Here is a 16413-nt window from a genome sequence, read left to right as displayed (position 1 = left end):
AGTTACCAATAAAACTAGAGCAACTCGTGGACCTAGTGCAGAGCATGCCGAAGCACCTGCAGTAGCTCCCATATGCCAAACGAGGCCCTATTGAACATTTAAAAGCTTATCTTTTACTTTATCTTGCCTAGAGCCAAAATAAAGTGGGCACTTTATTTTGCCTTTCAGTTCTGAATTACCGTTAACTGTTGTCAATGCTGTCAAAATCTTCATACAATGATATTGATTGCAGTGATACAAAAATCTCGATTAGAGGACAACATCCCAGTCTTAACTTTTAATTACTAGCAGTTGTTAAGCAACCCCTCGTGCTCGTGAGTTTCAGGTTTTGATGCTCATCCATGGCAGGTCGCTCCGTAACTTTTCTCGTGACCGTCTCAAACCCCTCTAGCAGCGGCAGGCAGGCAGGTGCTTCTTGAAGCGTCTAGTCATAGGCTTATCGTAATCAGGTTCATGTCTAGCAATAATTATGTGCTTGTTTCAAGCAGGCAAGCAATTAGTACTTGAAACGTGTTATTATTTTTTTCCACGCGACAGCAATTGCCACCACACGCTTTACCGGTTCAATTTGGGAAGAGCACGCTGAATCACGCTAGTTGGTAATTTTACAGCGAAATTTGCCAAGTTTGCGCTTAGTGTTTTATGTTCTTGGTAATTGTAATGGGCGGTCAAGATCATACAACTAGTGTTAGATTTGTTGTGTTTGCAACTAACGATGAAAAGTAACAAAAAGCATTGGTTTGTCATTATTCATTTTTCCATTTTCGATGTGATAATTGGAGGAATTTTCAGACGGGCCACATTGGATTAAGGATTTGCTCTGAGGTCACTGCTGGAGGGGAAATAAAAGATTCACTTGTAAATTGGATGCCTACAAATAAGAGTAGCTAAACGAATTACGTTCACTCTGGCGAGTGGGAGACGTGTGTCGTGATGATAATTTAATTTAACTTCGCACATCCTACTTTGTCCCAGTGAACACGGTCTGGCGCACGGTAATGCATAGTCCTTTACTGCCAGTAGCGTCTTTGTTTTCACCCCACGATAAAACGCGGCTGTCAATCGTAACTAGATGGCGTTTTTCATCGCCGGGACGTGAATGCGAACGAACAAACAGTCAAACAAAGCGTGAATGGTCTGGAATGGTTGACGAGACAAGCCATCTTTGAAGGAATCGTGTGCCTCGTACCACGGTACGGCAGATCCGGGCGGCAGATTGATTTGTCACGTTCTAGATGGAAGACACTCGCAATGAGGTTTTTATTCGAGTTTGAGAAACTCAACGTGGCCCATGCCCATGCCACGGTATCGAAGGCCTATCTAGGTTGGATTGTACGATTTCCTGTTGGCAGCTATATCTAGGTATTGATGGTGCTATAAAGTGTTTTCCTCGAAAAGTTCAAATCCAAGCATGTTTTATTAGATTACCGTTGTTTAAATATTTTCTCTAGATTTTAATACATTCAAAATAACAATTGAAAATGCTTGTGCATTTGATCAGATTTAGCAATTCATAGACCCTAATTTTGCAAGTATCGTAATTTTACCTCTGTACAAGATATTTGGATGTTTACGACTTCCTCTTAGGTCATGTATTGTCTTCGTAGTAATTTAGAATTTTATTGTACACATTGTTTTTCAATGATGATGGTTTGGAGGTTGTTGATAGGTTCTTTATTAACCAGGCATTACTGAGACTGACAAGATATCACTGGTTCGTTTTGTTATCAAGTTTTGTCCGCGTTCGCAGGAGCTGTGATCTATCATAAACATATCATCGTTATTTATTTTTTTACACTTACATAATATATCACTATTTAGGAATCGATAAAGTGAACAGTCATATGTGGCTTATAGTTTGGAACGAACCAGTATTTAATGCTTGTTCCTTTCTTGGTGTAAGACTATTTCTCCCATGTATAAGCAAGCCACAACCTGTTCAGTATGTTACTGCCAGGTTCATTTCTTACAAATGATCACATACCAGGTCTATTTTTCATCGAGACAACAATTATCCAACAATTAATTTGTCAATCTTGCCTTGTGTTGCAACACAGTTCCACTCGGAAATATGCTCCATAAGGACGATGCACAGACTATAAATCCTCTTCCCAGTTAATTGATGATGAACTTTTTTAATTAAAGTTCGAACTCATCGTGCTTCTCGTGCTTCGGTCCGAACCGGGACACAATTTGAGCATTTTCTCGCGAAATCATGCGAAGCGAGACGTGGCTGGGTGGCTGAGTTGCTGATGAGCCCTGCCGGTACCGAGCGTAAAACATTTAGCAGATGTCAGTGCAGCAAAAACCAGAACAGCGGCACTACTCAAGACGGAATGAGACTGTAAAAATTGAATTACATAATTACGCTTTTGCTCCCTCTAGTTTTTCACTTTGGTTTTAATCTTTTTCTCATTTGTGACCCTGCCAGTCGCGAGCAAATAGCCAGGGGCGCAGAACATAGCAATTATCCGGCAGAACACCAGCCAGACAAGTATCAGTCCAGCACAGATGTAGCACATTGTCATCGTGTTTATGTTATCTGTTCAATTTTCCTTCCATTTTCCTCCCGTGCGTCGTCTGTAGTGCTACTCCTCGAAGGGTGCCGGTCTGTGCTATTTTACTTCCTCAGTTGAAAGCTCTCTTGATCCGGATTATGACATTGCACTATTGGGTGAGCTTCTCTAAATAAATATCACCCCATTGAGGGCTCATTTTTCAGTAGCCGGTTATCTCTCGGTTTGTAAATAGTGCTAGTAATTCGTTTATAGACAGATTTGTCACGATGTTTCGGTTTTCCTTCTGTATTATGGCCGCCGCCATCGGTGCAGTCGTCGTCCTGGCTGACGTTACTCCGCGACGAGATGCTGAGGTGCGTACAAAGTGAATGGAAAAATTGTTGGCATTTCCAATTGTTGCTTCTTTAACAATATCGATGTAGTACTTCGTGTACTCAATAAGTCCTGACACGATGAGGCAACTTTCATAATAGTGATAACAAAATGGTTGGGAATAAAAATTCAAATGTTTGAAATCTTTGTGCTTCTGAAGACCACTCAAACTTATTTTCTCATAACACGAAACCCAAAAGATAAATTCTGTAGACTAACCTTTTTTTGTCTTGACCTTTATAATGAGGTCAGCCATTTTATTAATTTTTTATAACGGTAGTTTTTCTAATCGACGGAGGGGATGGTAAAAGAAAGTAATGAAACTAAGGTGTTTATAGTATGCAAACAAAACGTGAAGGGGAAAGAGCGGAAAATTTGGTAAGATAGGGTTATTGAAGCAACGCTTATTAAGTATGTTTACCCTTTATTAGTCGCACCAGCGGGAGGAAAGTTTCCGAAAGAGTAAACCATAACAGGAATTTTTGGCCAGCAATTTCTAGGGTGATTGTGGTCTGCGATGACTACTATATCTTCTGCCTGCAGAGGCTTTGCGTTCTCCTACCACTTCGGAAATTTTGTGTAATTTTGGGTAAACAGTTCTTGACCTAGCCTTTCCAAAAGAAATTAGCCAACCACTGAGAAGGTGACCAAACACATCGCAATGCTACAGTATGCTCTTCGGTCGTCGTCAACGGTTTGGATCCGTCTGAAGAACCCAAGAAAAAGTGGTAGGGTGTGAGAGCGAGGGTCGCCTCATTCTCTGTTGGCTCATGAGTAAGGGGTCGTTTGTTGTGAACACCTTCTATCTCCGCCAACGCGTTCCTAAGCTCTTCATCCGTGGGATGCCGTTTATGTATCACTGCGGTCAGATTACACTTAACCGATCTTACAAGGCGCTCCCAACTACCGCCCATGTGCACAGGGAACAATGGGCCAAAACGAGCTCGTAATCCTCATTAATTGAAGCCGCTAGTTTGGAATCTCACAAGATACCTATTCCTGTGTAAAAAATGCAAGGAATCGATTGGTGATAGTTCCATCTTGTGCAGGGGGGGGGAAGATATCTATTTTACCCTATTATCCTCAAAAACCATTGTAAAAGCTAATTAACCAGTATAAAAACTTATTGGCCGCCCGTGAAATGAACTCAAATAGCTTCTAAATGTGTTTTTTTTAAACTTGTAGAAAGTTAAATTTAGAGAAACTTTGTCTAAGATACTTTGGTTCTATGTTTTCAAACAAATGAAATACAATATGTTTTGTATGAACAACACTTAAAAACTATCAAGGTATACAGCCCTAAGGGTTGTACGAAAGGGTGACGTAGGACTATATTAGATCATCAGATTAAACACTTATGTAAACTGCATTTTTGGCATATGTATGTTTATAAGAATCCGTGAGTGCCATTGTTTAAGTGAATGTTTAAAAGAAAAGAGCCAAATATTCAGATTCAATTCTTCATTTAATGCAATGGTCTCTTTGAAAATATGTGGACGGGGGTTTATAAGTACAACGCCTGCAACCTTTGAGACATAGAGATTTCTTTTAAAAATCACTTGTGTGCATCATAAAGGTTGAAATGGTAATAAATGACCAATTTCTGTTTTATTTGTATGAGAGTCCTTATCCTCCTACACAGGGGTGAGGGGTCTCAAACCATCACAAAATAAATAAATTCAAAATAAATTCATGCATCCAAAAACCCCCACATGCCAAATTTGGTTCCGTTTGCTTGAATATTTCTCGAGTTTTGAGGAAATTTGTGCTTCATTTGTATAGGAGCCCTTCCTCTTATACCCTCCTTAAAATTGCTCTCTTACTCCCCTATAAAATTGCTGGTCATTTTATCTATCCAACGACATATAAACTGTTCAGTTTCGTTCAGTAGCTTAGTAGTTATTAACATTTGAAATCTTTCATTCAAACGTTACACTTCTATTTTCGTTTTCACAAAGTGCTACCCATTCCCAGTATAGTAAACAAAGACGTAGTCCTACGTCAAAAATCCGCTTTACTTTTTTTGATGGCAATTTGAAGTTGCTCATGTTTTAATAATGCACCATCATGCTGAAAATGTTATAATGATATCTTGAAATTTTGTACAGGTTTTGTGACTTTTTGGATGATAAATTGTGCTTTTTCATACCACAATATCTTGAAAAGTTGGCAATAGTTGTAGGAAAGATAACATACATCACGTTCTGGGAAATGCAGTAGCATCTCTCGGTCTCTTTGGGGCTAAATCGTTCCTCGAAAATTGACGTTCTCAACATCTTATCGAAAATTTTCAGTCCTGGCATTGTAAGGCTGCTCGATGTATTCACATGGGGTACCGAAGGGTATTTTCAGCTCGCTACTAAATTCGGCATACATTCCCTTTTTTTTGCTACGCTTTCCCAAATAAAAACTTTACCGCTATACAACAATACTGAAACGAATGTTGCACTCATGGGTTTTAACGCGTTATGACTAATTTCATAAAAATATAAGTAATTTGCTATTTGCTATTTGACCGAACAGTCGAGAGGGAACAAATATTAATGAGAACGAAAAAGCTTTCTATCAAGCGTAATCCTTTACACTGAGGTTAAAAAGTTTTAGACGTTTGAATTTTCAGTCGAAAAATTGCAGCACTGATACGGGGTCTTCCTCGAAGTCGTCAGCCTCTGTGGGGTTCTCTGCTAAATATTGTTTTCGCTGGTCTTTCATCCGGCACCCTTGCTACGTGGCTAGCTCATTGTAGCCTACCGTATTTGAATCGCTTCACAATATCTGCATCTTTGTATACTTGGTATATTTCATGATTCATGCGCCCGCGCACACTCTTTCGTCTAATACGCCGTCAAGAATTGATCGCAGGATCTTAAGCTCAAAAATGCCAAGAGCTCATCGGTCGCTCTCTTTCAACGTCTACGCTTCGTGGCCATAGACTACCCAGCTAGCACCAAATCGTACATCAATAACCGAAAATGATCGAAAATAACTCTTAATAAATTCGGAATCGTAACTAAAACTTAATAAAGTCTGCCCAAGTTGATTTTCAGTCGTATATAATGATAATAGATGACATACATACGATATTTAGCACAGAATCGTATAGCAGTACGGAGCGGGTCGGGCTTATTCGGATATTATCGTATATAATTACCTTTATCGACGAAATGTGTTTGTTTATTTCTCATCACGTATATCGCCTCCAAAATACCACGGATATGCCAATTTTGCGCATCGAATACGATTTATTAGCATGTATAAATGTACATAATGCTGATTTTTAACTCTTAACACCGGGAGAATGGGCGTCTTGTAGAGCGCGAGTTTTGAACGGAGTTACAGACTACGGGACCTCAACTGGCTACATAAACCGTAGAGGGCCCTGCTGGCAGCCGCTTTCCGCCTTTTTACTACACGACTCTCATTGTTGTCACATTTCACTAACGTACCAAGGTATGCAAATTCGTCGACCACTTCAAAAGTATCTATCACCACCGCAGTTCCAACACCAGAAGGCCTAACACGCTCTCTGCCAGCCACCATATACTTTGTTTTGGTAGAGTTTATGATAAGCCATATCCTCGCAACTTCGTCTTTAAAATGCGTGTACGCTTCTTCCACAGCTTCACGGTTAACATCGATGATATCGATGTCGTCCGCGAACCCTAGGACCGTGCGACGTGATTATGGTATCGCTTCTCTGCATGCCTGCCCTTCGAATAGTACCTTCCACTGCTACGTTGAACCCGCTATCCTCACGCTTGATTTTGATCAAGGGTAGCACATATCAACTTAATTAGTTTTGTTGGAAAACCATGTTCAAGCATAGTCTGCCATAGCTCATTTCGTTTAACTGAATCGTACGCTGCCTTGAAGTCTAGAAACAAATGATGAATCTGCAAATTGAATTCCCGGATTGTATCGAGAATTTGTCGCAAGGTGAATATTTGGTCCGTCGAGGAACGTCCGTCTCGAAAACCGCACTGATACTCGCCAACAAAGGTTTCCTGTAATGGCCTTAGTCTGAGAAATAGGATACGGGAGATAATTTTATCTGCAGAATTGAAGAAGGTTATGCCTCGGTAATTTCTGCATTTTAGTCGATGGCCATTTTGGTAAATAGGACATATGAGACCTTCCAACCAGGTAGTTTCTCCTCAGTCCATACCTTTAGTATGACCTAATGGATTGCACAATGTATTGACAAAAATGCAAAAATTCTCTCCCGTATCCTGTTTTTCAGATTGAGGCCGTTGCAGGAAATTTGTTCGCTCCCGACTTTCAAAAGTTCGGCGGGAATGCCGCCCTTTCCAGCTGCTATGCTGGTTTTCAGTTTTCACCATGCTTTTCGAACTTCGCCCAGAGTTGGCGGATCCACAGCTTGTTTATCATACTCAATCGTTTTCCTATTTCTATTTCTGTTAACCGCTCCATCCTGTTCACCATTAAACAATGCATCGTAATGTTGTCTCTCTCTGCTGTGGCGTGTCACCATTGCAGTCAGTATATGACATCTGGTATTCGATTCTTCTCATCAGTCACTCGTTGGCACTCTGCGTCAAACCACTCACTTTAAGTGGCTGCCGCAGTAGTACCCAACACTTCTTGTGCTGTAGTACTGGTCGCGTCGTGGATGTACCTCAACTGTTCATACAGATTCTCTCCAAGTTGTTTACCGGTCTGCTCATTAGTCTTTCGAGAGTACTTTGCAGCGACTCCTTCCGCCGATAACCGCCAAATGTTCCGTCGTATCTTACTCGTTAGTTTCGATTTGAACACGATGGACAACCGTGCGCGGATCTTGCTTACTACGAGATAGTGGTCCGAGTCGATGTTTGGTCCCCGGAAGGATAGCACGTTTGCGACATCAGAAAAGTGCCGACCATCACCAGAACGTGGTCGATCTGATGCAGGCCTCTCCATTAAAGCGTTTCCAGATGTGCTTTCGAATGTTCCATTGTGCACAATGGGTACTATACAGATAGCTGTTCCTCTGGCTGCAGTGAAGTTGATTAACCTCAGCCCATCGTCGTTTGTGGTAGGATGGAAGCTATCTCTACCAATAACGGGACGAAAGAACATTTGTATCCCCGATAACTACCTTTATGTCATGTCCTGGGCACTCTCCATACGTCATCACGAGAATAGAACTCTACTTTTAAGTCATCGGGTTTGTCATTCGTCGGTGCGTACACATTTATCAGGCTGTAGTAGAAGAATTTGCACTTAATCCTCAACACGCATAGACGGTCATTAATGGACCTCCGCCTTCATTTGTTTTTCGTATAATACGAATCCGATTCTTTGCTCTGCTTTATTACTGACACTGTAGTAGATGTGATACATGAATGTCGTGCCCGCAATAGGATCTACTGTTCGGAATTTGCGTTCTCCCATCTTCGTCCATCGCACTTCTTGGGTGACTGCAACCTCAACCTTTATCTTCTGCAGCTCTCTTGCTAGGATACCCCCGCGTGTCGCCTCAAATAGAGTCCTGATATTCCAAGTACCAACTTTCCAATAGTCGTTGTCCTTTTTCTTTTGTCTGGGTCCATACCGATTATTGTAGTAGTTCATTTCCTCAATTTCTCCTAGCATAAGTTTTTTAATCATACCGCCTTACTAGAGCTGCGATGCCTAGTCTCGCGAACGGGGTATAGGCTATAGCTGGTAAGATACAGTATTTCATAGGTCAGCCGCCCACTCCGGATCAGTCGCTATTGTATGCCGCCCCTATCGAACGTGCTGCTCGAGCCAAAGATGCTGATGCCGCCCCTAACCTGGGATACAGCCGCATACCTGGTGCGGAAACGGCAATTCACCGTGCAGTGGGATTACCGTTGTGAGTCGCCCCCAACCTGGAGACAGGCTCTCACGATTGGCAAGGCTGTTCCTATTGCCAACACTTAGCGGAAGCATGAGTGCTTCCTTCTCTGTCGGTATACGACCTTACTTTCCACCAGGGTTGGTTACCCGCTAAGGTTGCTCGTATTCCGGCTGATACCACGAGTAGGGATAGGTGTTACTAGGTAAGTGATTAATGACCACTGTGCGGTCTATTTTACTGCACGTGCACTGCAGGTACGCGAAGTACTAATGCACTGTGGGCAAAATCGGCCGAAAAAACGGAACTTTTTGTTGCCGCTATTTTTAAGGGGTAATAAGTGACTTATCTTTTGTAAAAAATCACGAGAAATCAATTGATGATGGTCTCAACGCGCGAAAACGACGGGAAGTAGCCCGTTTTGCCCCATTCACTCCTATTTTTCAACAGTTTTGAAAGAATCATACACAAATTTTCTCTAATTTGAGATTTTATGGCTAGAAAAGAAGTTTTATTTTAATGCAAGATAATCTAGTAGTCTGTTTTGCCCTATTTTACTCAAGGTTTTTGTACCACAGGCAAAATGCCAATTCCATACTTTTACCAGAGATTTTCAAGAAGGCATGCTTGTTGGGAAGGTTGAAAACGTCAGAAGATCGAACGATGATCAAACTTTTTACAAAAATGTCATGTAAGGGAATGTTTTGCCTTGCCTTACCCTACAACTTTTACTGAAATCTAGGAATGTATTGATAGGAAAAGGAATAAATGTGAAAGTGCTCCGATTTCGTTCAAATTTGGTGTGTTTGTTCCTAGTTGAAAAATTATATACCCATATTTTTATTGAACGCTTAGGGTGCCTCTTTCTGAGTTAGTGTGGCTTCAAAAAACATCATGTTTGCCATTCCCCCTTTCATCAAAGTTTCAAAGTTTTTGTAGTTCGGAATGGTTTGAGCTACGGTTGAATATATTTTCTGAAAAGTTAATTGAAATATCTTTTGTTTAGAACCAAAATCATTAAAATCAGTTCAATGGTTCAAAAGTTATGAAGCTTTGAATGAAATAAAATCGGAGAGCATGACGATTTTTGTGGCCACCCTAACTCAGAAAGCGGTACCTTAAACGTTCAATAACAAATATGGGTCTACAATTTTTAAATTGAGAACAAACACACCAAATTTGAATGAAATCGGAGAACTTTCGCATTTGGTTTTTTTTTTCTATCAATACATTCTCTGATTTCTGTAAAAGTTGTGGGGTAAAACAAAGCAAAACATTCATTTACATGACATTTTTGTGAAAAACATGATTGTCGTACGATCTTCTAACTTTTTCAATCGGCCCAACAGGCAGGGATGGCACCTCCTCAGAAGAAAAAAAGAGAAGAGAAAAATTCAAACTGTGCTCAGTCTTCAACGCGATTTATTCTGCTCCGTTTCATTTTAACTGTGCTCTTTCTTGCTGAACGCAGTTGTATGAGCAACCGCACACTGTGCTACTCATTGAGGAGAATGTTAATACACTTTGAATAAGTTGATGCGATGCGCTGACGTATGACAACTACGAGTAGTTTTAACATGGGTAGTGCGTTGAGAAAAAACGACGATTGTCAGTAGCGGTCATTGCCATCAGAAAAATATTAATCCATTAATGCAGTTGAATCATGATTCTTACATTTAGTATATTCAGTTGAGTTTGGCTGCCCGTGAACGCAACTGCATCATATGGTCACAACGCATGTCACAACGGCAACAGTGCGAAAAATGTTATTTAGATATGGCAACATTTGAATTCCCATACATATGCTTCTTGTCGCGTACCAACAGGAAAGTCCCATTATAAACAAAGGCAATTCTCCGCTAAGATTCAAAATATAACGACTTTTGATTGTCTTGACGCCTCTGAGTCTATAGCTGCTGTACGCGCACCGGTTGTTTTGTTTCCAGGTTTACTGCTGTAGCTACCGAGAGGACCGGGAGCAAAACCGAAAGTTGCTCATTTAAAGAGCGCATTAAGAAATTTTTCTGCACGTCAGTTTTTCTCATTGTGTTTAGTCTGTTTCTCATTGTGTGGATTTACTTCTCATTTCTGAAAGCAGTTCTGCTCATTGTGTGGAACAAAAAAAGTTGCACTTTTTGCACAATGAGTGAGGAAATAACAAGCCTGCCAACAGGCATGCCTTTTTGAAAATCTTTGGTAAGAAAACTACACTACTTTGGTACAGAAAACTTGAGTAAAATGGGGCAAAACACACTTGTAGATTATGTTTCATTGAAACAAAATTGTCCGTCTACCTTTTTCAGAACATTCTTCTTCTTTTCTAACCACAGAATCTCAAATTAGAGAGAGTTTGTAAATGATTCTTTCAAAACTATTAGAAAATTGGGGTGAATGGGGCAAAATGGGCTACTTTTTGTCATTTCCACGCGTTGAGACCATCATCAATCGATTTCTCGTGATTTTTTACATCAGAAAAGTCACTTTCTATTCCTTAAAAACAGCGGTAATCAAAAAGTTCTGTTTTTTCGGTCGATTCTGCCCACTGTGCAATGTTACGCATTACCTAGCCGTTTACCAAATTACTGGATTACAGTATTCAACCTTAAGTTTCACATTATAACATCATTCCAATTCCATTCCGCTGGTTCTGATAAAATCTCGCACTGTTTGCTTAACGTAACCTAACATAACCTGCAAAGTTCAATATATAACATAATCAGCATATTTCTTCCGCCTTAAACGCATTTCTTTAGCACTGTTGACTGTCCCCCTGCTTTGTCGAAGTCATTCTTCGGCAATTGCTCAAAAGTTTTCAATGGGTGTCGAAACTCCAGACAATTTGGAGGGGTCATCTCTTTCAGCACGAAACCGACACCATTAGGCGCACACCACTTTGGAGTAGTGTCAGCTAGCTAAATTAGGCCAGAATATAACGTTACCCTTATATTTACGAATGAATGGCAAAATCTGGTTCTTCCATGTATAAACTCGATGTTATTGTTGAGGAAGTGATAAAAGCTCTGTCTTCAGTCCACAGCTACTTATTACTTGCCAGATGATAGCCTTGCAAAATTTGGATCTGTGCAAAATTTATCAGCAAACATGAACTTTTATTTGCCTGGCACATCACGCCGAGTAGCAATGTAAAATTTTTAAGCGAGAAGTTGCTTGAAATCCATTTTCACGTAGGTTTGTCGTTGAATTTCGTCAATACTTGCTCACACAAATGCGTAGCACGCTTCTTAGTTACCAAATTCTACTTCAAATGTCGATGTTTCTAACACTGTAGGATCTATAGTCCTCTTGAGCCAGGATATTCCGCATGGTTTGAAGGTTGGAATCGTACCTTCTTGCCATATCCCGGTTGGAGATGCCAGGATTGGACCTAACGCACCTCAATATCTTTCTCCTCAGATCTCGGTCTTTAGTTACGGTTTTTTTGAAAGACTTTTGCCGCTTTTCTACACCTAGCCACTCCTTAAAACCTTCAGAACGTTACACACTGATGATTTTAGCATTTTTAGCTGTTTGGACAATTTTGATCCAGACCAATCTTTGATTTTTTTAGGTGTTTGGGCAAGATTTTTTACTTCGTTCGAGTTCCATTCTTTACTGTTCCGTCACGCGGTGGAACATCTTGCACCAGTTGTTCTTTATAAATATGTAAACAAAGTTATGTCAAATGGTTCCAGTTCCTACCACAAGAGGTGTGCTCGCGATGAACGAGGGGCGTCCAGATTTACTTTTAGTCAGATTTCAGTAACAAAAACAAGCAAGTAATGGCATTATTCGACTCTGGTAAAATGATGGTTGAACTATTTTAAGCCTGTTAAGCGACAGCAGTGTAAACAAATATTTTTTATAGATAGTGACTTAAGAACAACAACAAACTTTACAATTATTACAGTTGTTCAAACTGAGTTAAGCCGAAGCCTTACTTCGCCATTTCAAATGTTTTTGAACCTGTTATCCATCACGTTTATATTTTTCACCTTTATTTTTATGACCAACAGTACCCTCCTCCGGAGCTGCTTGAGGCGATGAAACCCATTCATGACATTTGTGTAGGCAAAACTGGTGTTACCGATGGTAAGATTTCTTTGATTGTTACAATTACGTCTGCTCGAAACTCGTGAACAACTCGTGGATCGCATTCTGATCGAAGTGTTTGTTCGGCGAATAAACTTTATACATAGTTCAGGCATTGTTTATTCAGCACAAACACGGAAGAGGACGTTCATCGGAAATCGACAATAAATTACCGATAATAATTCACGCTTTCCGCAGAGGCCATCAAGGAGTTTAGCGACGGTCAGATCCACGAGGACGAGAAGCTCAAGTGCTACATGAATTGCTTGTTCCACGAGGCTAGGGTTGTTGATGACAATGGAAATGTGCATCTGGAGAAGCTGCACGAATCGCTCCCGAACTCGATGCACGACATCGCGCTGCACATGGGAAAACGGTGTCTCTACCCGGAAGGGGAAAATCTGTGCGAGAAGGCATTCTGGCTGCACAAGTGCTGGAAGCAAGCCGATCCAAAGGTAATAAATTATCATTATTTAATCGGTCTTGTGCCACGGCCCGACCTCTCGAAATTTCGCTCGGGAAACTACTCTTGCGTTGCATTGGCAAGAAAGTCGAAGAAATTTTTCAGCGCAAATAAGTTTGAATTGAAAAAGTTGAACTCCAAAATTACTTCCGATTGCTAAGCGATCATTTTTGTTTTCCTTTTCGTTTCAGCACTATTTCCTTGTTTAAATTTCGGAACCGCTGCGAATGCCGAGCAAGTTTCCTTCCACTGATTTGCTGATACTTCAATGTTTCTTCTTTGCTGGAGATAGTTTGCCAGTAATAAGGGTACGTTTCAGTTTTGGAAATCAGATGACAGGATAATGAAACGGAATTTACTCGGTTCTATTCGTACGTAGAGTATAATTTTAAGAACGAGCACTTAGATTGTGTGACTAACCCGTTGCCAAAGTTTAATTGAAAAATGTTACTAACCTAAAATGAATATAAAGAAATAAAAAAAAAATCGAAAGTTTGAAACTATTTGTGAAATTATTTTGTTGGGTTTTGTGCCACACACCTAGTGTATTTGTTGTGCAAAGAAAGTTATTGATCATTCTTAATCGATTCTCCAACTTTTATGGAACCAGTCAGCCAGTAGCAAACTACTGCATTTTCGAATTACGTCATCAAAATTATATACCCATCAGTGAGTTAAAAAAAAATTCACTCATTGCATTTCCACCACCCGTCGGGGGAACGTACACGTATAAAGTTCATCGGTGCCGTGATAGTAGAATGACACATTCAAACCAATGGACCCACCCGGCCCGGTGATGTCGTCTCTTGGTGCTGCGCTCTTATGGCCGCGGCACTAAACCCGTTATCCACAGCCTTTCGCAGCCAAATGCCGTACATCAAAATTCAATTTGGTTAAGAGCCCTTGGCCCTTTGTTTTCGATTCCTTTTGAGTCGGTGAGCCAATCCAGAACTTGAAGTTGAAGCCAAACAGAACTGGAAAATTAGGTATACTGCTCGTCGAATTCGCATCCTTTTTTTACAGGATGGTAAATGGTACGATCAGCGGGATGACAAAATCGTGGTTGGGTTGAGTGAGTACGAAAAACCGGCAAACGGTAACGTCGATAAAATTCGTTTGAATTGGAAGCAGATGAGTGCGGAGGAAATTTCGACGGGTAAACATCATGAAGATATGAACGGAATTATGTGTGCGTTTGCGACAGACAGGGGTAAGTGGTTTGCGCGAGGGGGCCGGGCAGGCTCGGTCGGTGGGGTTGGTGTGAGAAGGTGAGCGTAAAATGACGAACACTGCACGAGTGCTTACCGAACTTTGAAGTTGCCCCAATTTCGAGAGTGCTTGCGGGTTTTCGAATTCGATTCCAACCATTTTAAGGAAATAGATGGGGGCTGGTGAAAAAAAATGTTGTGAAGTTGGAACGATGACAGACATGAAAAAATCGGTAATTTATTTATTTGGCATGCTCTCAAGTTTTTCTTTTCAAAGAGATACGAGGTAAGGTAAATAAGGATTTTTTCAATGTTTTATGGACTGTCCTGCTAGTTAACGTAGACTTCACAATGCAATGGTTGGCAGTTATGCCTGCTCAGGCATGTATTTTGTTTTCCACGGCAGCTTTATTTGACCTATTCAAGATACTGTTTTTGTAGCAGATAGATGATAGTTAGGCTATGTGGTTGAAGTTTGTTATTCTGAGGAGTATTTTGTCAACATTGTGAAGCGTGTTATTTGTATCCCAACATGAAGATTTTGTTGATGAGATGATTTTGCGATAAATGGATAACTACCAATATATGAATGCTTTTCGGAGATCATTGTGAAGCTTCTTTTTTTTCTAAAGAAAGTTGAAAAGGACCAGTTTTGGGTCATTGCAAACAGCGAGTACTCTAGAGCGCTTAGAGTGGCTCACAATAGATTTAATTGTTCGTCCAAGAACTCATCTTATGACCATTGAAAATGACCAATGGATAATATGGCAGGATAATGCTTAACATCGGGGCCTTGGGGGGCTCCGTAGCCGCAAGGTTATCGAGTCTGCCTTGACAAGCGAGTGGTCGTGGGTTCGAATGTTAGTAGAATCAAGCTATTCGATGTCAAGTGACTTTAGCAAGGGTTTATTCTCATGCCCCTCCATTTACCCTTCCTTCATGCTGAATTCTATATTTACCCTCTGAAGCCTCTTGACGGTGCAAGTGTTCCTCCTATTGTAAAGTGTACTGGTCATAGGAACGAATGAGTCCTCGCCAAGGATGGCTATAATATGGGATAGTACTGGCTGCGAGGAATAAGTGGGTAAAGTAGATCAAGCTTTGAAGGAAGGGTAAACCCCAATACACACAAGCACGCATAAAATTTAATAAGCATATCGCTCATTCAATAGCGATTATAGCAAAAAGAAATGCAGTATAGGTCATACAGCAAACACCCGGACGATATCACAATAGATCAACTATACTGGTCGCAGTGAAGTCCGCACATGAAAAAAACATCGGGGCCTTGCGTACCTGTAAGTAGAAAACAGACGTCTTAATGATACTCGGTATCTAATTTAGCAACTTCTATCGTTATTTCGACCGAGATATGAGAAATGTTAGTGGAAATCGGGTAATCAATCCCAGAGAAGCCTGCACTAGTGCTGTCTTCCGCCCATGAGTAAAACCGATGGTGAAGATAAAGAATAAAAGAAAAAGTAATGCAAAATCTGTTTCCAAGTGAGCCACTAGCCCTCACGGGCAGCTGGTTGCTCACGAGTTGTTTGACTCGCGAGTGGGTCATGCAGAAAGTCGATACGAGACTCGCGAGTGTGCAAGTAGCAGAATGTTTGCACACAACAACGGCGGCTGTTTGTCTTACGCTTGCGTGTGTGACGTAAGCGTTCAATGCTATGCTGTTTATACTCGCGTAAGAGTAGGCATCTCATGCGATTTGCAACATTGATGGTCGTATGTTGGCAACGAAGTGCAACTTACAGGTGTTGATACCACAGTAGGTAGAACATCGTTACTTTTGCCTAGTGAGATTACGAGATCTAGATTAGGAGCAACTCACAACAGCGTTTGACTTGGACCAGGCAGCTGAATTATGAAACGTGTGTCTCGGCAGCATGCCAAGATGCCCAGCTAGCACCAAATCGTACATCAATAACCGAA

At 40.9% G+C, this 16413-nt stretch overlaps 1 protein-coding gene across 1 annotated transcript; it reads left to right on the top strand.

The window, feature by feature from the left end:
- Positions 1-2785: 2785 nt before the first annotated feature.
- Positions 2786-13473, top strand: LOC128732692 (general odorant-binding protein 83a-like). Its single transcript, XM_053825992.1, has 4 exons — positions 2786-2872; positions 12726-12801; positions 13000-13256; positions 13456-13473. The coding sequence occupies exons 1-4, from the start codon at positions 2786-2788 to the stop codon at positions 13471-13473; spliced, it is 438 nt and encodes a 145-aa protein (XP_053681967.1).
- The last annotated feature ends 2940 nt before the right edge of the window (positions 13474-16413 follow it).

Source organism: Sabethes cyaneus, chromosome 1, assembly GCF_943734655.1.
Source record: "Sabethes cyaneus chromosome 1, idSabCyanKW18_F2, whole genome shotgun sequence".
Lineage (NCBI taxonomy): Eukaryota > Metazoa > Arthropoda > Insecta > Diptera > Culicidae > Sabethes > Sabethes cyaneus.
Note: the sequence above shows the minus strand (reverse complement) of the source record. Positions and strands in the feature narration are given on the sequence as shown.